The 22,184-nt window shown below is 37.9% G+C and overlaps 1 protein-coding gene across 5 annotated transcripts in view; it reads left to right on the forward strand.

Annotated features, from left to right (window-relative positions):
- Window positions 1-22,184, forward strand: part of SCAPER (S-phase cyclin A associated protein in the ER) — a 151,994-nt gene that overhangs the window by 28,455 nt on the left and 101,355 nt on the right. For all 5 annotated transcript variants that reach the window (XM_021407002.1, XM_021407001.1, XM_021407003.1 and 2 more), the window contains exons 8-18: window positions 5,639-5,904; window positions 6,346-6,570; window positions 8,102-8,272; window positions 8,743-8,818; window positions 9,257-9,374; window positions 9,698-9,809; window positions 10,769-10,909; window positions 12,352-12,507; window positions 15,096-15,238; window positions 19,356-19,437; window positions 20,480-20,632. In XM_021407002.1, coding sequence (XP_021262677.1) covers window positions 5,639-5,904; window positions 6,346-6,570; window positions 8,102-8,272; window positions 8,743-8,818; window positions 9,257-9,374; window positions 9,698-9,809; window positions 10,769-10,909; window positions 12,352-12,507; window positions 15,096-15,238; window positions 19,356-19,437; window positions 20,480-20,632 — 1,643 coding nt within the window. The remainder of the gene's footprint in view (window positions 1-5,638; window positions 5,905-6,345; window positions 6,571-8,101; window positions 8,273-8,742; window positions 8,819-9,256; window positions 9,375-9,697; window positions 9,810-10,768; window positions 10,910-12,351; window positions 12,508-15,095; window positions 15,239-19,355; window positions 19,438-20,479; window positions 20,633-22,184) is intronic.

Consider the following 22,184-nt stretch of genomic DNA (forward strand, 5'->3'; position numbering starts at 1 on the left):
GGTCTGTAAAGCTGCAGTGAGCTGGTTTGAGTACAGTAGCAGTTGGCTGAGTTATCAGCACTGTAAGTGAAAGTGTAATTCCACCTTTAATTTTTGCTGGTAGTTGAAGCTGTTCATAAAGAAACTTTCTTCTGTTGATTCTCACATTACAATGGCAGGCTCCAAGCTGTTTGAAAATTACCTTTATTAGGGATTCTTGTTGGTATGGGAAACTTTCCTATCTGCATAGGAAATAAAACTGATCTGCATCTTCATATAGATAACATCTTTCTGGGATGCTAGAAGGAAAACAAAAGACCTTATTCTTATGTTAGCTTTGCAGTCTTTAAGGGCTGAAGAATCGATGTGTTCTTGGCCATTACCTGCAGCCGATGAGCTCCCAAAGGAGCCAAGCCATTTAGGTCCTGTAGTGCTGGCTGTATGTTTTCAGTAACTTTTAGTATCAGACATGCTGTAAGATTTAGACTTGAAACATTTCATATTTAGAAATAAATCATTCCTTGCAGAGACTTTGTTTATTCTCTTTAATGTTCAGCATAGGAGAACTTCAGTGATTTTTCTCATGACTTAATTGCAATGTTTTAAATAAAATAAATGGAATACTTTCCTTGGAGCACATTATCCTTCATATAGTGAGTAGAATCACTTTGGTAAAATCAAATTGATTCTGCTGATTGGAGCACAAGAGGATTTGTGAAGTTTATGCAAAGGGAGTTACAAAGGCTCTTCACATGCATTATTGAAGCAGATATGAGTCTTGTGTATCATCTGCTCTGCCCGTCCACCAGCTAATGCACTCTGCACAACTGTTAGGTGCACTCAGGCTTGGGGGAGGATTCTTCCTGCTTTCCTATAACATTATCTTGCCTGCTCTAAAGCCCAGCTGGGGCTTACAGTAGCAAGATCTCCTGAAAACGCTTTTCCTCCAGTGGCTTCAGACAGCATTATCGTTAAGCCTCACAGTGTTCTTGTGAAAGGGTATGATACCGTATCTGTTTCAAGGTTGATGGAATTTCCAAATTTAACTGGAGAGAGAAAGTGCCTGGTTTTTCCAGGTATTTCTTCAAATGATTTTTTTCTGGATTCACAATTAAATGACATTAAACTTCCCTCATTAAGCTCACTGCTACCCTCAATATTTTCACAATTAAAAAGAATAATTTCAGTCCTAAGTGTTTTCTGCAATATGGAACCTAATCTAGCCTTATTTCTGAGCAGCATCCTTCTCAGATCAGGTGATGGTAAGAGAAAAGCTTGGTCTGGTCACAGCCATGTGCAGAGGCAATAGCATAGCATGGAAATAATTCCCAGGTGTCATTAGTAAGAGGTGAGATGGATAATACAGGTGTAATTGTTTTTTCTGTATTAATTGCTCTTTACATAGTTGCGAAGTTACATTCTTTGTAATGTAGCTCAGATTTCTGATAGGTGGGATGTGCAGTCCTCTGAAGTAGCAGTCCCGGTCTGGGCTCAGGGAAGCACTCGTAACCTCTGCACGTTGAGAACGAACTGCAGAGATATCATCACAGACAGCAAGGGGCAGCTCGTTCCTGGACGGCTTGTTAAATTCTTGAGCACAATTTCTACTGAAAATTTACATCTTCTCTCTCTCTGTTAACTCCCCCCCCCATAATTCTCCCTTGTATTTATAAATGATCATTGAAAGTAGTCTTGGCAACTGTAATCTTTAAAAGATCTTGCGTATTAACTCACCATTTCTTGTTATGGTTAGTAGACTTATTCCTCTGTGGACCGCTATGTTTTTTTCCCCTGGTTTTTGTATCTAGTGTGCTGTAACTGTGCTTCATCTGAGTGTACGTTCCTGGATTTACTCCAGGTCTTTCAGTCAGCTTTCCCAAGTGTCTCTCAGATATAGTCATGTTACTATAGAGTTAAATAAGTGCATTGGGGTTGAAGTTCAGTATGAGTGAGGAGGGTCAGGCAGGCTCTGGTAGCATATTACTTGCAAGTAAATTTTTAAGAAGGGATGCACATCTCCTGAGGTAGAGCTCCTGAGGGTTTTGCACTTTATTGGATAGACTTATTTTGCGGATGTTGCCAATAAGGCTGCTTGGCCAGTTCTTCCAGATGGAGCGAGCTGGAAGGAGCAAGGCCCTGGTGGCTGTCAGGGCCTCAAGGAAACAGATGGCTTGTCACTTCCATGTAATACAAGAGCACGCAGGGACGGAGAGGTTCAAGTGAAACTGGAGAATGATCAAGGTAGTCAGATGAATTATTCATTAACAAAACTCATCAAGTAATCAAACCCAGCATGTGATACTTAGCATGTGGAGATGGCTGGGGGGCTATATGAAAAGTTCCAGGTTTACGTGAAAAACGGAAGGGTGATGCCTTAATGAGTATTGCCTTTGCTCCAGATTAGGAGCTGCGTGATCTAATGTCAATAAACATATTAGCTTTTCAATTTGTTGTTTAAAAACAGTCCTGGAAGTGACTGAGCGCAAAACCACTGAGAGAATTGAAATGGAAGAGGAACTTTCACAGCTGGTTGTCAGATGGCATAGAACTGAAACTGATACTGAATGTTCCTATGCTCTGAATGCATGCTTGCATTAAAAAGGGTTTTGTATTTATAGAACTCACCAAATAATATTCTTTAAAATGGAAAAAATGTGTTTATGCACTGTTAAATGTTTGGCTGAAAGCCCTGAGTAAAAGACACGAACCTGACAGCAAAGAAGTGCAAATTAAAAATTGTACATGTATGGCTTTTCGTAAAAGATTGATTCGTGTGGTAATTGTGATTATGACGTTGCCACAGAATTGGGTTGGAAGGGACCTTAAAGCCCACCCAGCTGAACCCCTGCCATGGGCTGGCTGCCCCCAGCTCAGGCTGCCAGGGCCCATCCACGGCCTTGTCACCTCCAGGGATGGGGCACCCACAGCTCTGGGCAGCAGCACCAGCGCCTCACTCACCTCTGAGTAAAAACTTCCCATTGCCATGCTCCTAGTAATTTCTGTACTTTACTGTTTAAGGTTACTAAAAATATGCAATGAAGCAAGGAATCAGCTGGGTAAGGTAGGCATGAATTTATTTACTTTTTGGTAGAATTAACTTCAGTAGATTTTAGGAAAATATATCAGTAGATACTGGAATTTTCTGGAGATATCTCCGGTTGGTTTTTTTTGCATAGAGAAGATGCCACATCTGAGAGATGACTTCAGTTAAAGAACAAGTAGAAGTGAAATCTTGCAACAGTCTCATTTTGCCAAGGATGTGCTGAAGGTATTCCAACCCAGAAATCTGCTGCAGTAAAACAGCAGGGGTTGGGTGGATTTCAGCAGTCTTCTGAACAGTCTCTTCATTGTTTGTTTCGCTTGCCATGCAGGGGAAGTTCTTGTGCCAGTATCTATCCTAAGCAAAATCTTTGTGGTCCTACCAAGTGTAGAGATCAGTGAAGGAGGTGCAGGTGTCACTTACAGGGGTCTGAGCAGTCCCACGTAATGCAGGGCCGTGCTTTGCGCACTCTGTGTGCCTGGAGCTTTCCACAGTAGGTCTGTTAGTGGTTCTTGTGTATTTACAACCCTGTTCGCTTGTTCCAGATAGTTCTTGGAGATAAGATGCTCTATGAGAGGGCAGTAAGATACATAGATCACTTGGTCCTATCGGTAAAAAGTATTTTATCCATATAAAGAGGAAGAAATAAAAATAAAGCCCGAGTCACTTACCAGGGTCAAATACCCTGTAGTAAAACAAAAACTAGAATCCGTATCTTCTAATGCCATTCCCCTGTCTAATCAGTGGTGCACGCAGAAGCATGTGGAAGTGCACATAGGAAGAATAAAAGAGACTCTGGGGAGAGCTATGATGTCTCTGGTTACCATGGGTAATCTGAAGAGATCAGCTGCAGTCATGGGGCTTTGAGCTGCCTGCTCTGGTGGGAGCTATCCCTGCCTGTGGCGGGGGTTGGGACTGGGTGATCTTGGAGGTCCCTTCCAATGTGAACAATTCTGTGATTCACACACGGTTTTGTGTAGGTGTGTTGACCTGCATGGAGTTTTTAGTGGCAGTCTGTGAAGGTGGCACTTGTGCTATGGTACTTATATAGACACCTAAAAGAGTGCGGTGATCTTGGAGGGCATCACACTTCTTATATTTTTAAACCACTTTAGATAGTGTTTTTAATAGAAATGCAACTCTAATGACATTATTTAGCTTAGTAATGTGAAATCCATCGTAATATATCAATCATTCTGTTTTCCAGCCACCCTCAGGTGTTTCAAGTTACAGTTTTTGACAACCGGATAGACTCATTCATATTTATATTTATGTTAAATTTTAATGTCAGGGCTCTGATCTTTCAGCTTGAGCTGTAGGACCATCTTTGTTCCTAAAAGCTTTAGAAATACCCTGAGAATCAATTTTTTTTAATATAAGTTCTATAATGGAATAGAATTTTTTTTCCTTAGTAGAAAACTGTTTACTGTTGGGTTTTTTGATTCCATATCATACTTTATGTAAAAGATAGAGCTTCACGTTCTAAAAATGAGAATTCTTTACAGGGTACTTCTCTTCATGATTTATTTTGCCAGACTGTTTTATCAAGCGCTAAATTTTGAGGTACTCTATGAATTTATGCTCTTGATGGAGAAGAATATTGGGGGGGTATTGGAAAAAAGAATTGTTCTTTCTTCAATACCTGGTTTAAATGCTTTAAATGAGGCTTTGTACTGTGGTATTGCTCATTTAAGCTTTTCTTCTGCAAATAGATACTTGTGAGCTTACCTTTCACACTCTTGAGTTGTATCATCAAGTCTCAAAAGAATCAGTTATTTAAAGATGTATGGGAAATGACGTGGTATTAATTGGAGATCACGAGAATGTTTATATAGAGAGAGATTTACCTTGATTTGCTAGAAACCCTAGAATCACATGTAAGACCTGATAATTCAGGCAGATGAATGTAATTTTGAGGGTTTTCCAAGCATGCATCAAGAGCAGATGTCAGGAATGTTGGTCAGTGTGTTAGACCTTCAGCTATTTAGCCATGAAAGTAAATGGGAGAAGGCTGCTCTCTAGATGCTCCTTCAAATTGGAATCCCACTGTTGCAGTATTTTGCTGTCTCTAGGAAAAGAAATTTTCTCAAAGCTGACACCAATTACTGTTTTTGTTTGCTTTTAAATATCAGAATGAAAAAGAAAAAAAAATGTAAGGAAAACACTTCTGAAAGAATTGTAGAGCACATTTTTGGATGGTCCTTAGAGCTCACATCTGGAACTCACTTAGACCTGTAGTTACAGCTGTACTTGCTGAGGTCTGTGCTTTCCCAAAGGCCTCTAATGCTGCTCTTACTGCACGTGCTATCTGGTGAAACAGAGATGAGGCCCCTACGTACATGGTGCCGTTTTTGCCTGGTTATGTATGTGGGTAGTTCAGCTTGGTAGCAGAATTGGTCCATCCATGAAGAGAGTTGTTCAGTGTTTATGAAACTGGCAGCGCTCCTTGAAGTAAAACGCTCTGCTGAATAGTATTCCATTGAGGTTTTGGTGCTTATTTTTTAAGGGAATGTTTTTGCTGTACAGCTTGTGTAATACTGTAATAAAACAGTTGTTTATAATACCTCTATTTATTAGTCGTCTTTTCTTGGAATGAGATGTTCTTTTTTCTTAACGTAGATCGAAAGGATGCGGAGGGCTGGGAAACAGTTCAGCGTGGGAGGCCTGTTCGATCTCGATCCACTGTTGCACTGGCAACAAAAGCTCCTGTAGTTGCAGAATCCCTCAAATCCAGAGGTGACAGTGACAAGGAAAAAGTCGTTTCGCCACCATCAGAGAATAAGCCTGAGAATTCACTCACGAATGACGGTGCACCCAAAAGCACGGAGCTTGTACAGGAAGATCCTTTACATCAGTCTGAACATCCTCCTAGCGGGACGACTCAGGTCAGTAACATTTTGGACCGTTTTCTAACTTTAGGAAGTCTTGCAGCTTTTTCTCTGGAGAATTTTCTTGGAGTATTGTCAGGAGCTTATATTCACCGAACAGATTATGGAAGAGTGTTTAAAATCATGGCTTGTTTAATTTATATCTGTGGGAATGCATTAAGGTGTTGGCGAGGTAAGAGTCCTAATATGAACTATAGTATCCATGGGCTTACAATGTTTTCCTGAAAGCTGATCTTTAGGTACAACTTGTATATAGAAAAGGTCGGGTAAAGATCCAACTTTTGCAAAGTTATGACCAACTGGAAATACGTGTGATTGGATTTATTTCTATCGCTCACTCTAAGGATGCCAGATATTTACTTAAAATACTTTCCATTGTCATGACTTTAAAAAATCAACATGTTACCTTACATTAGTTTTGCAAATGTCTCTTGTTAGTTCGCAGCACACGCATCAGAAGACAGTGTGAGCACTAGCACATCACTGCAAGAAGATTCCTTACAAATAGTTTCTGAGGCACCTCTGGTTGTCACAAATACAGACTGCACTCCAGCAGCTCTGCAGACGAATGAAGCTTCCTCCGCAATCACTGATAGCGTAGACCAGCATCCAACAGAAAAAGTGAAAACTGAAGCTGAAATGGATCCCTCAGATATTTCAAATGTGAGTGCTGCCAGATTGGTAAGAAATACTAAAAGATTTCCGAGTAAATAAGAAGTGTATGCCTTAGTGTTTTCATTCTGTGGTGCAAAGTGTTTAGTGTTAGCCTGCTGTAGAAACTGTACAGAAATCTATAGAGGACTTCTTGTAGGAAAAGAAAAACAGAACAAAATTTGTTGCGCAGGTACTTACCAGGAAAAGATTGAATTTCAGTAAAATTTCTAAATCGAAATTAGAAATATATAAATGTATTATTTAGAATAAAGAATATGTTCTGATTGCCTTTTTTAACATAAATAATCATTATAATTTTATTTTCTTCCGTTATTATTCATTTAAGATTCTTATTGCAGTCTTGCTCCAGTTTTGTTAATTGTGCAAATTGCAAACTCACAGGATATCGTAATTCTCTTGCAAACAGATGTAGACTTCTTAACCTTTTAAAACTAACTGAACTGCTCTCTTGGGTCTTCTGGTACAACTAGAAATGTTGACAAATGCCATTCTTAAATCACAAATGTCAAGTCAATATTCTCCTTCCGTGTGGCTTCCTATAAAGAAGATCCTTTCCAGTCGGTTGAATTCTGCAGGTTTCAAGGTGTCTATTAGGTTTCTCACAGCAGAGAATTGCAGTAGTGCCACTTAAAATCCAGTTTGTTTTTTTCCTCCCCAGAAACTAGATTAATATTCCAATTTACAGAAATTCTCCCATATATCACCTTCCCTTTAGCGTCATTATCAAATGGGACTGGGTAATTTCCAAGTCATGTATATGATGGTTTTTAGAAGCAGCTTATTTGTAGCATCTCATCTGCTGACATTGTTTCACATTCTCAATTATTAACAGTTGAGAAGGCTGACAGCGTAGTGGGATCTGTTGTCTCTTGGAAGCGTTTCCCTGCTCCTGATTAGACTGCATTGAGCTCAGATTTGTGTGTTTTGGCACATGCCTTGGTAGCTGGAGTGGAAATGAACCAGTTAATTCTGGTCATTTGAGAAGCATGTTCAGGCTTACGTTTTTGCCCAACTCTCTTGCCATTCACATTGAAAAACAAGCCTAGCTAGAGATGAGGTAGTACTAACCCCAGTAAAGTTTCCAGATACAGTTCATCTGCAGATCCTTTGTCATATTCTAAATACTACCTGGGGGCATGAGTCCTTTTCTGATGATAGAGCAGAGCATGCTGTTAATGTTTCAGAGAATGCATTGCTTAGTTCCAAAGGTTAAGTATTTAAAGGACAGTAATTAGAGAAGAACTATCTCAGTTGCTTTTAATGACAGCGTTTGTTAGGAATATGTGAATTATGTGAATGATAATTTCTTAAGTGATTTACGTGGTCCTTGAACTAGTTGATAATTGAACAGCTTGAGCATTTTTGTTTGTATTTCATTCACATGCGATGTTCACAGAACGTAGGAAGGGTCTACAAGTAATTAGAAGTTGAACAAAACATCATACAATTCATATTAACTACATGGAAACTACTTTTTTTGTGTCCGGATCTGACTCTTGATTTCATGTTTCCTACACAGTCTATGGCAGAAGTCCTTGCTAAGAAGGAAGAGTTGGCAGATCGCCTGGAAAAAGCAAATGAAGAAGCTATTGCTAGTGCTATTGCAGAAGAGGAGCAATTAACTAGAGAGATAGAAGCAGAGGAAAACAACGACATTAATATCGAAACTGACAACGATAGTGATTTCTCTGTGAGTGTTGGATTTATTTCAAAATACCCAACTTTAAACTGTCATGGATGTTAGCAAAGCATTAATACAGAATTTCGGTGTTCCTTTTTACATTAGTGTAACCTTTGTTACATGCAAATGTGGTAAATAATGTGGAGTAATGATACTGTACTATCTTAAGGAGTATTTTAGTCTTACTAAATTCAGCAGTGCTTTGCTTCTGAGTCCAGTGGTGTTGCAGTCATTGTGTCCTGCTGCTTGCTTCTGTGTAAGAAGCTGGGAAAACTACACTATTTTATTTTTGCTGCTACTGGACAGGAGCTCCTACAGCTGAAGCACTAGTCTCTGTTGCCTACTCAAAATCAGCAGAAACAGCATCAATTTTTTGAGATGGCTACTTGAATTTGAAATCGTTGGATATCACTGAGCTGGCACTGTTACTGCATATGTCTATCTCCACAATAAATTTCATGTTTTTACTGTGGATACAGGCTTGTATGGGCAATGGAAGCATATCTTTTTGCGGTATATCTATGGACTGGAATGATGTCTTGGCAGACTACGAAGGTAAAATTTTCATATATTACTGTGCTTAACTTGAAATGGCAGCAGAAGTTAGAAAAATGCCCACTTTATATATGCCTGCATAAGAACTTGGGAGATCCTCCTAGCATCTAACTATTATTCCAACTTTTGTTAATTTGATGTTATTTTCTTAGGAAAGATGGACTTGTGTGTTCAAACTATCTGTGTCTCTACAACCACATCTTTATTAGAATTCTAATAGTTATTTTCCAGTTCTATCTTAACACTTAAAAGCCTGGTTAAGTAATTAAGTATTAAAAATGCACAGGGATTAGAGATGCTTCAGTCAGAGTTAGCACCTTACGTAGGTTGTAGAGGACCCATTTGAGAGAGAACTTCAGGAGGGACTAAGCTTCATTAACAGCACTTCTCCCAGAACACTGTGTTTCAATTATAAAAGTCTGTTTTCTTAATGAACAGCTCGTGAATCGTGGCGCCAGAGTAATTCTTGGGGAGACAGAGTGGAAGAAGAGCCTGCACGCCCACCTGGCCATGGAATACATATGCACGAGAAACTGTCCTCACCTTCACGGAAAAGGTCTTAGAGTTGTTACATGTCTTGATTTGGGCAGTGGAAACAAGCCACCAAGGTTGTGGCTGTATGAAACTGCTCATAAACATACTTTCTTTAAGGCTGTGAGTGGAAAGTTTTAAAGAAATCAGTGTATTTTCATGATGAGCGAGGTTCATGCTGCATTGACCATTAAGTAAATATTTGAAAACTAGAAGAACAATATTTACACTTAAGGGAAATAATTGCAGTGGCCTGTTTGTGTTTTCTTACTGAAAATGTCATAGAAATGTTTGTGATGCTGTCGTGTGATGTTTCACTGACTTTTGCTCTGCTTTTTTTATTAAAAGAACAATAGCAGAATCCAAGAAGAAACATGAAGAAAAACAGATGAAAGCTCAACAGCTGAGAGAAAAGTTACGTGAGGAAAAGACACTGAAGCTTCAAAAATTAATGGAGAGGGTAAGCTTCCTATAGTACAAAGTAGCCAGTCTGCTGTTTTCAGAAAATCTTTTTTTTTTCCCTCCACATTGTCTCAGAATGCTGGAGGTTACAACTTGCAGTAAAACTAAAGTCTGAACTCACGTGGTTTTCATGGATGACACATGCATCACAAAAAGAGCTTGGATTTGTTCTAATCTAAGATAAGGATATTGTTATTATCAAAACAAAAAGACTTCATTGATTAATTCTCCTGTTGTGACGTGATGTGAACGATTTGCCTGAAGTTACAGTCTGGAAGGATTAAAAATAGCAACGTAATGGGGAAAAAGCATTCCAAGTAGAATAATGAAAGGTGCATATTATATTGGTTTTTTCTTCACTTTATCAACCTGGATGGGTAGATTAGAGGACTTAATGGCAGCCTTCCAATACTTACAGGGTGATATCCAGGGACTGCAGCTAGGCTTTTCACAGTGGTTTATGCCCATTGTCTCTCAGCCTACTGTCAACTTTTTTTTTGAACTAGGAGGTTCGAACCAGGTACATGGGGAAAATTTCTTGTTGTGAGGACAACCAATTACTGGAAGATTACTCAGAGGTTGTACCTTCTTCATATTTGGAGGTTTTCAAGACCAAACTGGGTAACATCCTCACTGGTCCTTAGCAGCCAACCAACCTGATCTTGTAGCTGAGCTTGCTTTTAGAGCAAGACATTGGACTAGGCGACTTGGTTATCTTGTGATCCCACCTTAGGATTATTTACCTGCTTTACTTCTGGAGGATCAGAGTTTATTGAAATGAATTTTGCAAAGGATAGTTAAACAGCAAAACAATGTACTTTGAGTGAAATTTGGTGCACGATTTGTGTAAGGCATCAAAATATTTTATTTCTGTAATTCAGAACTAAGAACTCTGAGGAAAATTCTGGTCCTACTTTCAGCTGCTGTGTTAGTAAAGCATTCACTAATTCTATACAGGAGAAAGATGTACGGAAATGGAAAGAAGAACTATTAGATCAAAGGCGCAGGATGATGGAGGAAAAATTACTCCATGCGGAGTTCAAACGTGAAGTGCAGCTACAAGCAATTGTGAAAAAAGCACAAGAGGAGGAAGCTAAGGTAAGCTGGTTTGTTTTAAAGGGCAAATATTCAACCATGTTTTTGTATGTGTTCTGTTCCACAAGAGCATTCTGGAATATGTTGTGAAGGATAATGTAAGTTAGATAAATGCCAATCTCTAAAACTGCATTTTCTCTAAAAGTGAATTTTAAATTAGTCTGTTATTAGACATCGTGGTGAGCTGAACTAGATGACAGATTCATGTAAAGAGCTGGCAGTCTTGCTGCCACGTTCTCTGTGAAGAATGAGAGCAACATTTCTGGGGACAGTGCTGGAAGGGAAGGAGATCTCACTGTAGATTCTCTGTACTCCAGCAGAATGCGAAGGAGGAAAGCACGTTGTATTTCTCCTTTATTGAACACCCATTCTGGATTCAATATCCTTATACATTACGTTCTTCAATACATGTACTTCTGTTGTTGTGGCTTGTACTACTTATACTGTTAAAAAGCTGGAAATAAACCTACAGATAACACAATAATTACTGAAACCCAAGCATTTTGCTAATATACTTCTGACTTTAATACCTAGATTCAGAAGATGAGCACTACCTGCGTTTTGTTTTGTTGGTTTACTTAATTCATATTCTTTGATAAATATCTTTCCCAAATAAATTAAGACCAAATTATATAAGGAGCATGTGTCCTAGCTGCGATTGATGCAGAGCTGTTCATTATTATTATATGATAAGCACAAGAAAACTCATTTAGCTTTTTCATTAATTCACCCTTTCTCACTCTTAGATTAAAATGGATTCTAGAGCACATAATTCAGTTTAACGTAGCTTATTTCATTTACATTGGTGTGACTTCTGTTATATAAATTAAATCATAATTAGCATAATTCTCAGCAAGCAGATGTGTTAGGTATATATATACACATGTAAATGTATAAAATCTTCGGCCTTTGTGATTCTTCTGTTCTGGAAATGAAGGTTAATTGGGCCAGAAGGCTTTAGAGTAGCAGCTGATGATTAAAGCTGAAAGGACATGATAATTGTTGCAGCCCATTTGCTTATCTAAATTCCTAACGATTATTTGGTTACTGTACTGTGAAATCTATTTTGTAAATCAACATTAATTAGTAAACAATACAAGTACAGCTTCTATGTGATGGCTGTGTTAGTGTTTGTCCATTATCCTCACTGCTGATTTATTTTGTGGATTCAAACAAACATAGACTAAACTTGGAGTATAGAAAAATAATTTGTTTCAACTGTGGGTTTTAGTATGACTTATTGTTGATGAATTGTTATGATTTTCTTCAGTAACATTGGAAACAGACCAATTTTGTCAAGCATTGATTTCCAGCAGATTCTGGAGAAATTCCTCATCTCACCAAATTAATTACCAAATGGATAATCAATAAATGGATGGAATTCACTAAGAATAAAACTTAATTCAGCTTCTCTGATCTTTTCTTACGCTTTGTGATCTTTGCAGGTAAATGAAATTGCATTTATAAACACCTTAGAAGCTCAAAACAAACGTCATGATGTGCTGAATAAATTAAAAGAGTATGAACAACGCTTAAATGAATTACAAGAAGAGCGTCAACGAAGGCAAGAGGAAAAGCAAGCACGTGATGAAGCTGTTCAGGTACAAGATATCTGTAATTGCAGGATGGCAACTACATGACAGTTTGGTTTGTTGATGCACAGTCTTTGTTGCTTTCTGTCTTAAATTTTTAGCTCATCTTTAAGAGAGTGTAGTGTAGTCTACTGTATTTCCCCTGCGATGTTTCAGCATGAGGAGGGAGAAGTCTAAATATGGCTGAGGTCATATAGAATCATAGAAACATAGAATGGTTTGGGTTGGAAGGGACCTTTAAGATCATCTAGTTCCAACCCCTCCCCTATAGGCAGGGACTCCTCCTTCTAGACCAGAATGTAGATGATGAGTAGATGATTGATGTCTGTCTTAAGCTTTTTAAAAAACAAATTGTTACTCCATTAGAAGAGAAACATGTTTTAATAACATGTGAAACTTAGAAAAGAAACAGAAGTGTACCTTATGTGCATATACTCATAATTATCATACATTTTACAATGTCAATGAACACCATACATAGATGTGTTTATGGTCCTGAAATCCTTTACATTTTTTGAGTGCAACATTTCAATACTAAGTTCTCCCAACCTCACACGTCCACTTCTTGACACTATTCTCTATGCTAGAATCCAAACATAAGTTCTCTTATGTGAGCTGCTCCTTCCGTGTGCCTCAGATCATCAAAGCCATAGTTTGTTTGAGAATCCTTCAGAGCTTAGTACTTATCATTACCAGCTGATTCTATCTCCTTGTTGAAAAATGTGAAGTGATACTGACCTCAATTGGTCAAATGCCATTTTTGAGACAGAAGGTACCCCACAAGTGCGAGGTAACTTTTTGAGAATTTATTATTAAAAGTTCCTGGATTTCCAAAGACTGACTGTTATTGGAGAAATGCACCCTTCCAGATTTTTTATGGAAAAAAAACTGACTCCATTTTTTTGCAGTTAATTATACTCCTTCGTTCTAGAATTGAGCTTTCCTGGAGTCACCTTACGGGATCTGGGATTTTTAATTCTTTCTCATATCTACTATTTTTTACTCCTTTTTTGGACATTAGGCTGTACTGTAGTTGAACTAGAACAGGCACTGTAGATGATCTGTCAGTACATCTGTCACCACGCTTCTCTGTCCAGACCAAGGATCAAGCTGTGTCCTGCTATGCATTTTCCATGCACCAGTTGATAACACTTGAGCAAAGCCCCTAAATGTCAAGGCATGCTGTATCTGCCCCTGTCATCCTCCTCTACGAAACAATGTGTATTGCTCTCACAGTGGAGCTTTTCCTGCACTGCTGGGGATCTGGATCTGTTCTCAGTATAATACCTTCTTTAGCAGTTAATACAAATAAGAACAAAGAATTCCACTTAAGTGATCAGCAACTAATCCTAAAAGCGTGAGTTTGAATTTGCGCAAAGAATAAAACCAGCCCTCAAACACTATTGAAATACAGCACATCTAAACAAAGTTACTTTCCATTTACTGTAATTGTGATTGTCTTCACTATACTTGCAACTACAATGTCTTAAATCACAAGGACTGTAAATATTATGTGTAGTTTCAGTATCAATGGAGACTGATGTGCTTCTGCTTATCTGCCTGAACTATGACTTTGTCAACCTCGAGTATTTCTCAGATCCAGTCAGTCTTGCACCAAAATCTGCAGATTCACCTTTTAAAACCATCTTTCCTTCAACCTTGTTTTAAGTTATAGTTTCAGAATTTATTACAGATTTTTCCTTCACCCACATTTTACGTGTTATTCTGGTTAGTGGCACTGGTACTTATTTGAAAATGCATGAGCCACAGTAGTCCATGTAAAAATGTGAGATCTTGCTTTATGCTAATGAAAACTCGTACTGTCTCCTGAAAGATAATTTTTTGCTAGTACAGTGGTGTGCATTATAGTGCTGGAGGTTGTGCAGGGAGTATATTTCTAAAATATATTTGTCTGCTTTTTTATTTAGTCTGTCACACAAAACAGACTATTTGTTTTAGTACGATAAAGATTTGAAGGACGTGTGAAATATTCACTTCTCTCCAGACTGTTCCTCAAAATAAAACAGTCATCTTTGCTTTTATTAAAAGTTAACCAACTAGTATGTCTGCTCATAAATGTCTTACAGTATGTGATTTCAAATGCGCTTTATTTTTACATTTGTTACTGTTTCAAGTGCAGCCCATCTGACAGGATTACAATGCCATGTAGAATTTCAGAACTTTTCGGACAGGAAAAAAAAGGAAAAACTGAACAGAAGTGGAGGAATTGTATGTTCAGTGATAACACAAAATGTACTGCCAAAGACCATTCTATTTGTACAATCATTTAAATATCAGTATTCCATGGCAGTATATTTTCTTTCTGTATCATGTGTATCCTTTTAGATATTCAGAATGTTTTATTCTTAGTGAATACTTTGTTAAACCTCTAGTGGTTAGTCCTCTTCAGGATGAGCCAAATGTGTAGCTATGTTCACACAACTGTGCTTTCAATGTATGTTCAGACTTCTGAATATACTCATTAGATGATGAACTAACAGAAATGCAGTTCTTACTCCATCATGAAAGTAAGGAAGAATTCTATAAAGGAATTTTTTTTCTAAAAGAGGAGTTAGAATTTATTTTTCTTTAACTAGGAGCGCAAAAGAGCTCTGGAAGCAGAACGCCAGGCTCGAGTTGAAGAGCTGCTGTTGAAGAGGAAAGAACAAGAAGCACGGATTGAACAGCAGAGGCAAGAGAAAGAAAAAGCACGGGAAGATGCAGCACGAGAAAGGGCCAGGTAACTTTGCCATAATTCTTTGTTTCCTCTCCTTCGTTATTATCCTTTCAGGCAGACTGCATCTTCTGTATATTAATAAGTGTCTTCAGGCTTAGTATTTTTAAAGTAGTATTAATAAATGTTCCTGATGAATGGTTTGAAAGAAGAAAATTCATAAATTCTGTAATAGATTTTTGTATTCCTTAGGTTTACGCATGCTGTTACGTGCAACGCTGTATTTTATTATATATTGTTAACATTACTTCATCTTACTTTTATTGCTAGCAAGACCTTTTAATAATTTGCCTTTTTAATATTTTAGCATAGTTTTCAAAGGAAGCAAGATTAATGTCCCTGTGTTCACTGTTTCCTTTGCTCCCCAGTAACTTTTGGACTTACTGGCATCAATTTGACTTCACCTCTTCTGTAGACACCAGAGACTTCGTTTGTGATCACAAAGCCGGGAAATCAGGCTTAATTTATTCTGCTGCCTGTGAGCGACTTGTCTTATGTTTTTGCCCGTGGTCAGAAGTTTGTAAAGGGGTTTTTACATGGGCTTTTCTCTCTTTTATTTGAGACAGTGTAGTGCAAAGAGAATAAAGTATGGTCCCTTGGGTGTATGGTGTGACAATGCATTGTGTGAGAAAGGGTTTACTTACAAGTCTGATTCAGAAAAAACTTTTCTGCTTATTCTTTTATTAGCCTAATTCTATTTGAATTCACCTCCTTTTTTCTTCATAGTTCCACTACCACAAGCGTTCCATAAAGTCTAAACAGAAGTTGCATTCTTCTTAGGGTGTGAAGTGTTCACTGGTTGTTCTTCGAACATCTTGATTGTCAGAGCTTGTTTTATTTGAAATCACCATGAACTGTTTTTCTTTTCCAACACATTTCAGAATATTTTATTTGATCACCTTCTTCCATATTCTAAAATGATGAGCAATTCTACCTTGGCATCGTGAAGAGTTCCAGTGTTTGGTGAGATGTTTAGATGTAATTGCGGATTGGATCTGTGGCCTTGCTCAGAGCTTCATGGACCTTTCCTGAATGTATTGACCCGTGGTCACAGTGAGAGTGAGTTGGAAGGCCTCTTTCAGTATCTAACCCTCCTGAGGAAGATTAGGGCTAGCAAGAGGAGATTTTTGGTTATGCAGTTTCAAGATGACAGTGTGTGCATGGGTGAAACTTCTACATCTTTCTGAAATTGTATACTCTCTTCTATGTTTTGTCGGACACCTGCCTGTGTAGCTGTTTACGTAATGGAATACCTGTGTGCTTATCTGAGGAAACCAAGGTAGTTTACTAGACAAGCTGGAAAACTGTAGAATTTTAATATTTTGCTCAGACAAAAGGCTGCGACATGGTTTTAGTTTACTTAAGATGACGAACAAGATCAGGGATTATTCTTATTATCATCATCACAACAGGCAGTTCTTACAAGGCTCGGTACATTTTTACATCCCTTTCCAGAAGATGGGTGTCTTCTAGAATTTGAAATAGGTGTCAGCGGTTTACGGGCAGGTTCGGCCTGGTTCTGTGACTAATGGGGCGGGGGACCCATGGACGCACTCCCTGGGAAAAAGAAAAGGGAAAAAGGGTAGGGAGATGGGCCTAAGAACAAAACAGCGGCAACAATCTGAGGACAAACAAATTTACTAAATAAGATATCGGAATGCAAAATAACGCAATATAATACAGTATAATTACAATTTAAGCTAATAAATCCCATAAAATGAGAGAGAGTGTCCAAAAATGAAGAGGCCTTACTCTGATACTGATGGTGAGACGGCTAGGGAGAGAGATGCTGCCAGGAAGATGGGGAAAGAAGTCTTGTGATGTGTGAACAATTTTTATCTTTCCCTCTGAACGGAAATGGTAACAGAACAGCCAAGTCCTCTCAGAAATGTAGTTCTTCTCTTCTGAGAACCAGGTACCCGGGGCTATCCACGATCCACGGAACTGGAGCATTAACTCTTTTAACTCCTGGTACACTACATGATGTTATGATGTGGAATACCAATAACCAAAAAATCATAAAACCATGACAGGTGTTAACAAAGTTGGGGAAAAGAATATTTAAAACATTCTTTGACTTCTCTGGTGTTCTACAACTAGAACTTGTCTAAAGGGTTAAGGTATATGATTCTGTACTCTAATTTAATCAGTTTTAAATTTTCTTCTTGCTTTTATTGCCCTGTTTTTCTTTCATTATGATGTGAAGAACTGCAGTTTCCATTTGCCTTCTGTTAGTACTATTTCAGCAGATTTCCTCTTATTTGATACCGTAGCACTTGGTTTTCAGTTGCTTTGTATTTGATAGTATGGTAATGTGCTTGCAGTTGATTTTCTTTGACCGATGCTGATTATATGAAATAAATAGGGTTTCCCCTTCTTTTTTCTTCCACTTCTGAGAAAGTAGGAAAGGATGTATATATGGTGCTTTACGATCTGGTGATTCTGTTATCTCCGAATGACATCAGTCTTGTGTCTCCTTATTAAGAGTTCTGAGGTTTCTCTAAGATAGAGAAGTGTTGTGGTTCAGAAGTTGAGAGGTGAGTTTGATGGGAAGCTGTCTGTACTGCCCCTTCTGTCTCTGCCTTCAACTTCAGCAGGTTCTGCTAGGATTTGACTCACCTGAAAGATTGGATACTTCCTTCTATGAGTCACATTTGGAATACCGTCTTGAAGTTTCTTCAGTATAAGCTTTATATAAATGCGCATCTGGTTGTGGTTAAAGCACGTGTATGAAAGGGTTAGTGTATTCAGAACTGACTTTAAAGCCCCTCTGCCCTTACGGTATGTTAACGTGATTCCAGTAAGGTTTTAGATGTAATTTCTGAGGATTTTAAATTCCAGAGAATTGAAATCTCTAATATGGAAAATTTTATTTTTGATAGATACCATAAAACAACTCTAAAATGTAACGTAATCGTGTAAAAAGTACATGTTTCTGAAGGGCCTAAAGAGGGATAACGTTGGTGCTTTATAAATGGGAACTTCAGAGTTTTGTGTCAATACTATTAACCTAAAGTATGCAACAATTTTAATTTGACGAACTCTGTAGGATTAAACAAATACTACTTTCAGTATACATTTTAAAATAACTACGCTTCGGATTTGGATTGTGTTAGTTAAGATTTGTTTCCACTCATGGTGTGAGTCAGGAGCTGTTTTTAAAAGCAAAATCAAAGACTAGTTCAGTTTTTCTGTATATTCCTTAGGAAACAGCACAAAGTTCATAATGCTTCTCATCCATCATCTCCTCCTCGCTCCCCTGCCTATGTCCATGATGTTTAGAAGAGTTCGTTTACATTTTCTGAATGAACAAGTATTCTTAATGTTTAATGATAAACTTGTTTCCTGCCCTGTTGTCTTTCCTTTCTGCTTTTATATTTTCTGTGACTCTTCCTTTCAAAAAGTGAAATTATCTGAGCCTTCTATTTCTACTGTAGTTACTTTGTTTTTTGAGTTTTCTGTTTCTCAGGCAGAAAAAAATATCTTGATTCTTCAGTAGGGTGATGCTCAGGGGATTCACTTTGCATCTTCCATTAATCTTGGGTTTTATTTATGACTTCTAACTTATATCTCTTTTTGCTGTTTGTATCTAAGATGTCCCCTAACAATAGACGTGATACTGATGGAATCTTTCATAATAGCTGCCAGTAGGGAAGACAGGGAAGGAGCACTGCCACAATTGAGCATCTGATCTTTAAGCCAGAATTCCCTTCTTGGGAGAGGGTTGTTTACACAGTGAACAAAAATAGTTCCTGGCTCTGCGGTTTTGTGCAGAAAGGAATACTAAAATAAATGCCTGATCATTTTGCTGTCCTTTGGCATCCTGTAAATTTAGAACTGTGACTTCTTAGAACACAGGTTTATCACTTGTCACTTAGTGCTGGTGTCATTTGATGTTGGTCAGAGTTTTATCTATGCCATTATATATTCATTATAAAAATGCAATGCCCTTATTGCTTCATGGTTTTTCTTTGATTTGCCATTGTACCCCTTCCCTTTGTTTCAACAGAAATGGTCACTGACTGCAGAATGTTAATGGTGGCGAAGGATGACATTCATCATTATTTTTCAGCCTCACTACATTACTGAAAGTCTTCCCCCGTGTTTATTATCTTTTTGTTAGAGATCGTGAGGAGAGATTGGCAGCTCTTACTGCAGCTCAACAAGAAGCCATGGAAGAACTGCAGAAAAAGATTCAGCTGAAGGTAAAAAAAAAATAAAAAAAAATTGGTTGAAAAATACATTAACAATACAGAAATTCTCTAACATAATTTCTGTACCTATGTTTTCTTTGAAGATATTACAGTATGTTAAAATGTGTCCTGAGTTACATTTTTATTTAGACTTCCGCATTAAGAACAGGACCTTGCTGTATAACATGCATTGCATGACTTGGGCAGAACTCGTTGGGAATTTGGAAAGGATGGAGCTCTGCTGAATTACCTGAGTCTCAAAGCTTTGTACAGGAGAACTGGTAAACTTGTACTTTCCAAGAGAAGTCAAAGTAACTTTGGATTAAATTGTGAGGAGAGTACAGACTCTCACACTGTTCAGTAGAGACTCACCAGTCAGTCACACACAGTGCTGTCTAGTGGTAGTGAGATGGATGCCATCAGGAGGGTGGCAGGCCTCCATGAAGGGCTCCAGTGATTTCATAAATCCAAGGCCTTGTGGTGCAGGGGTTCAGATGAATTGACGGCCCAGTGGAGAGCAAAGCTGTCAAATTTTAAAGAGATCTGCTATTTTTCAAGAGAAATTAAGACTTCCAACATTTTAAATAATATTCATGAAGTTCTGAAAAGGGATTTTATGTTACAGTTTTGCTTTCTGTTAGATTATGTGACATTTAAGTACAAATAATTTTTCACTTAAGTATTTTTATTACCTCTGATATTGTTCTGTGTAACCATAGGTATGTTTACTTTGTTGTAAAATGCAGCTTTGGCATTAAATAAATTTATTTAAAAATCAGAGACTGAGGTATAATAGTTAAGAGTTTGTTCCATTTCCATGAGAGTTAGGTATGAAAATCCCTTGAACTAATCCAGAGAACTGTACCAGCTACTGCAGATACAGCAGATGTTAAAGTGTCTATGGTATGTGGTGACTTTTAATGCCTTACAGGGGAAAAAAAAGTTTCTATTTAGCATACGTTCATCCTAGCTGTACGAACTTTGGTTATTCTTAATATTTCTATACCATTTGTTTCATACCCTTTTTTCTTTGCTTTTGTTACTTTGCATTCAGCATGATGAAAGTATTAGAAGGCACATGGAACAAATTGAGCAAAGAAAAGAGAAAGCAGCCGAATTAAGTAGTGGAAGACATGCTAATACTGATTACGCACCAAAACTTACACCATATGAACGCAAAAAACAGTGCTCATTATGCAATGTAATGGTAAGTGGGATAGAGGGGATGCTGTCAGGCTGGCCTTGCAATTCTGAGTCTTGTGGCTGCGAGTGATGCTCCATTCACAGATAAGAGCACTGTGTGTGTGCTGTGTCCTTGTGCTCTTGTCAAGTGAACCTTACTTCAAATTTTTTGTCTGTAAATGAGGTGGTTTAGGGCAGATTTGAAGTATCTGTAGAAGCAGAGGTCTGACAGCGGACGGTACTCAATTGTTAGCTCTATCTTCTAGAAAATCAAAAATATGGGATCATCAAATGAAGCTAGTTAAAATCTAGATATAAAGCAAAGAATGTGATTCTGTGCATAACTTGTTGCTGAGCTGTGAAAGCCTTATAAGATCTTGCAGATATTTGATTTTAGTATGTGTTTAGGGGATGATATACAGGCTTCACTGGATTGAAATTCCTTGAAGGTTACTGCCTATGGAGAAACCACAGTGAGTTTGGGAAGTTCTCAAACTGAGTTTAGTTGGAGGCTTTAAGTGTTGAAGAGAAGAATCAATGTTCTTTTACTTTTTATTGAATATCTACTTCATGATCATGTCAGAAGCCAGGTTCCGGCTTGGCAGACCTTCACTCTCAGCAGGCGCTCTCTTCATGTGTGTACCATTCTATATGCCAGGGGAGGGGTGGAGAAGAGGGAGCTATACAATCACTAGGTAAGAAACAGGGAGGTCAGTTTTTTGGTAATTGCTTTCATTGACTTGCATTACTGAGCAAAGCCTTCTGTCCTACTGAGGAAGGTATGAAAGCATTGTTACTCTTCATTCACTGATTTAAGTAAGGTTGCATAGGATCACTTCAGGTAAAGCTGGAACAGAAACCGTGGGTTCTGCAGGCTGGACTCTTACACATTCATTTACATCTTTCAGAATGTAGGTCAAATCAGTGAAGTTAGAGTGAAGTCAAAACGAGATGAGAACCCAAAATATTTTAAAATTTGTGTTCCTGTGCTGCTGGCTGGGAAATCATTGGCTAATTTGGTCTAAATCTGTACAAAATATGTTAATGTAAACGAGGGATTAAGTTTTGTGCTTGAGACGTGAAAATTGAAAAGCGGATTCCGTTGGCAGTTGCCTGGAATTCCTCAAGGCCCCATGAAACAGAACGAACTTCTTCAGGGATTTTTCTTTAGTTTTTTTAACAGTTACATAATTTACTGATGCAGTTATCCTAAACCAGATTTTACAATTAAAAATGTTAACAGTTTGGTGATTTGGTCATGAATGAAATAGAAGGCAGTAATTCCCTGGTTTATTCATCATAGAGATCACAAAGCTAAATTTATTTATTTATTTAAATATACATGATCAATATCTCCATCTCTCAGAAATGCAAAATTCTATTATGAAGAACTTACGTATGTTTACTGGAAGAACTGATTTTTCTGAAGTTGAGATACGGAGCCATTTGGGGATCAGATGTGATAGAGACCCATCTTTGAATCTCATGGGTGCTTTTTCTGTTATTCTGGGGTATTTCTTGATCCATCTGTGGACTAAGAAACTAATAACATCAAACCACCACATATATATATATGT

This window comes from Numida meleagris, chromosome 9 (assembly GCF_002078875.1).
Source record: "Numida meleagris isolate 19003 breed g44 Domestic line chromosome 9, NumMel1.0, whole genome shotgun sequence".
NCBI lineage: Eukaryota > Metazoa > Chordata > Aves > Galliformes > Numididae > Numida > Numida meleagris.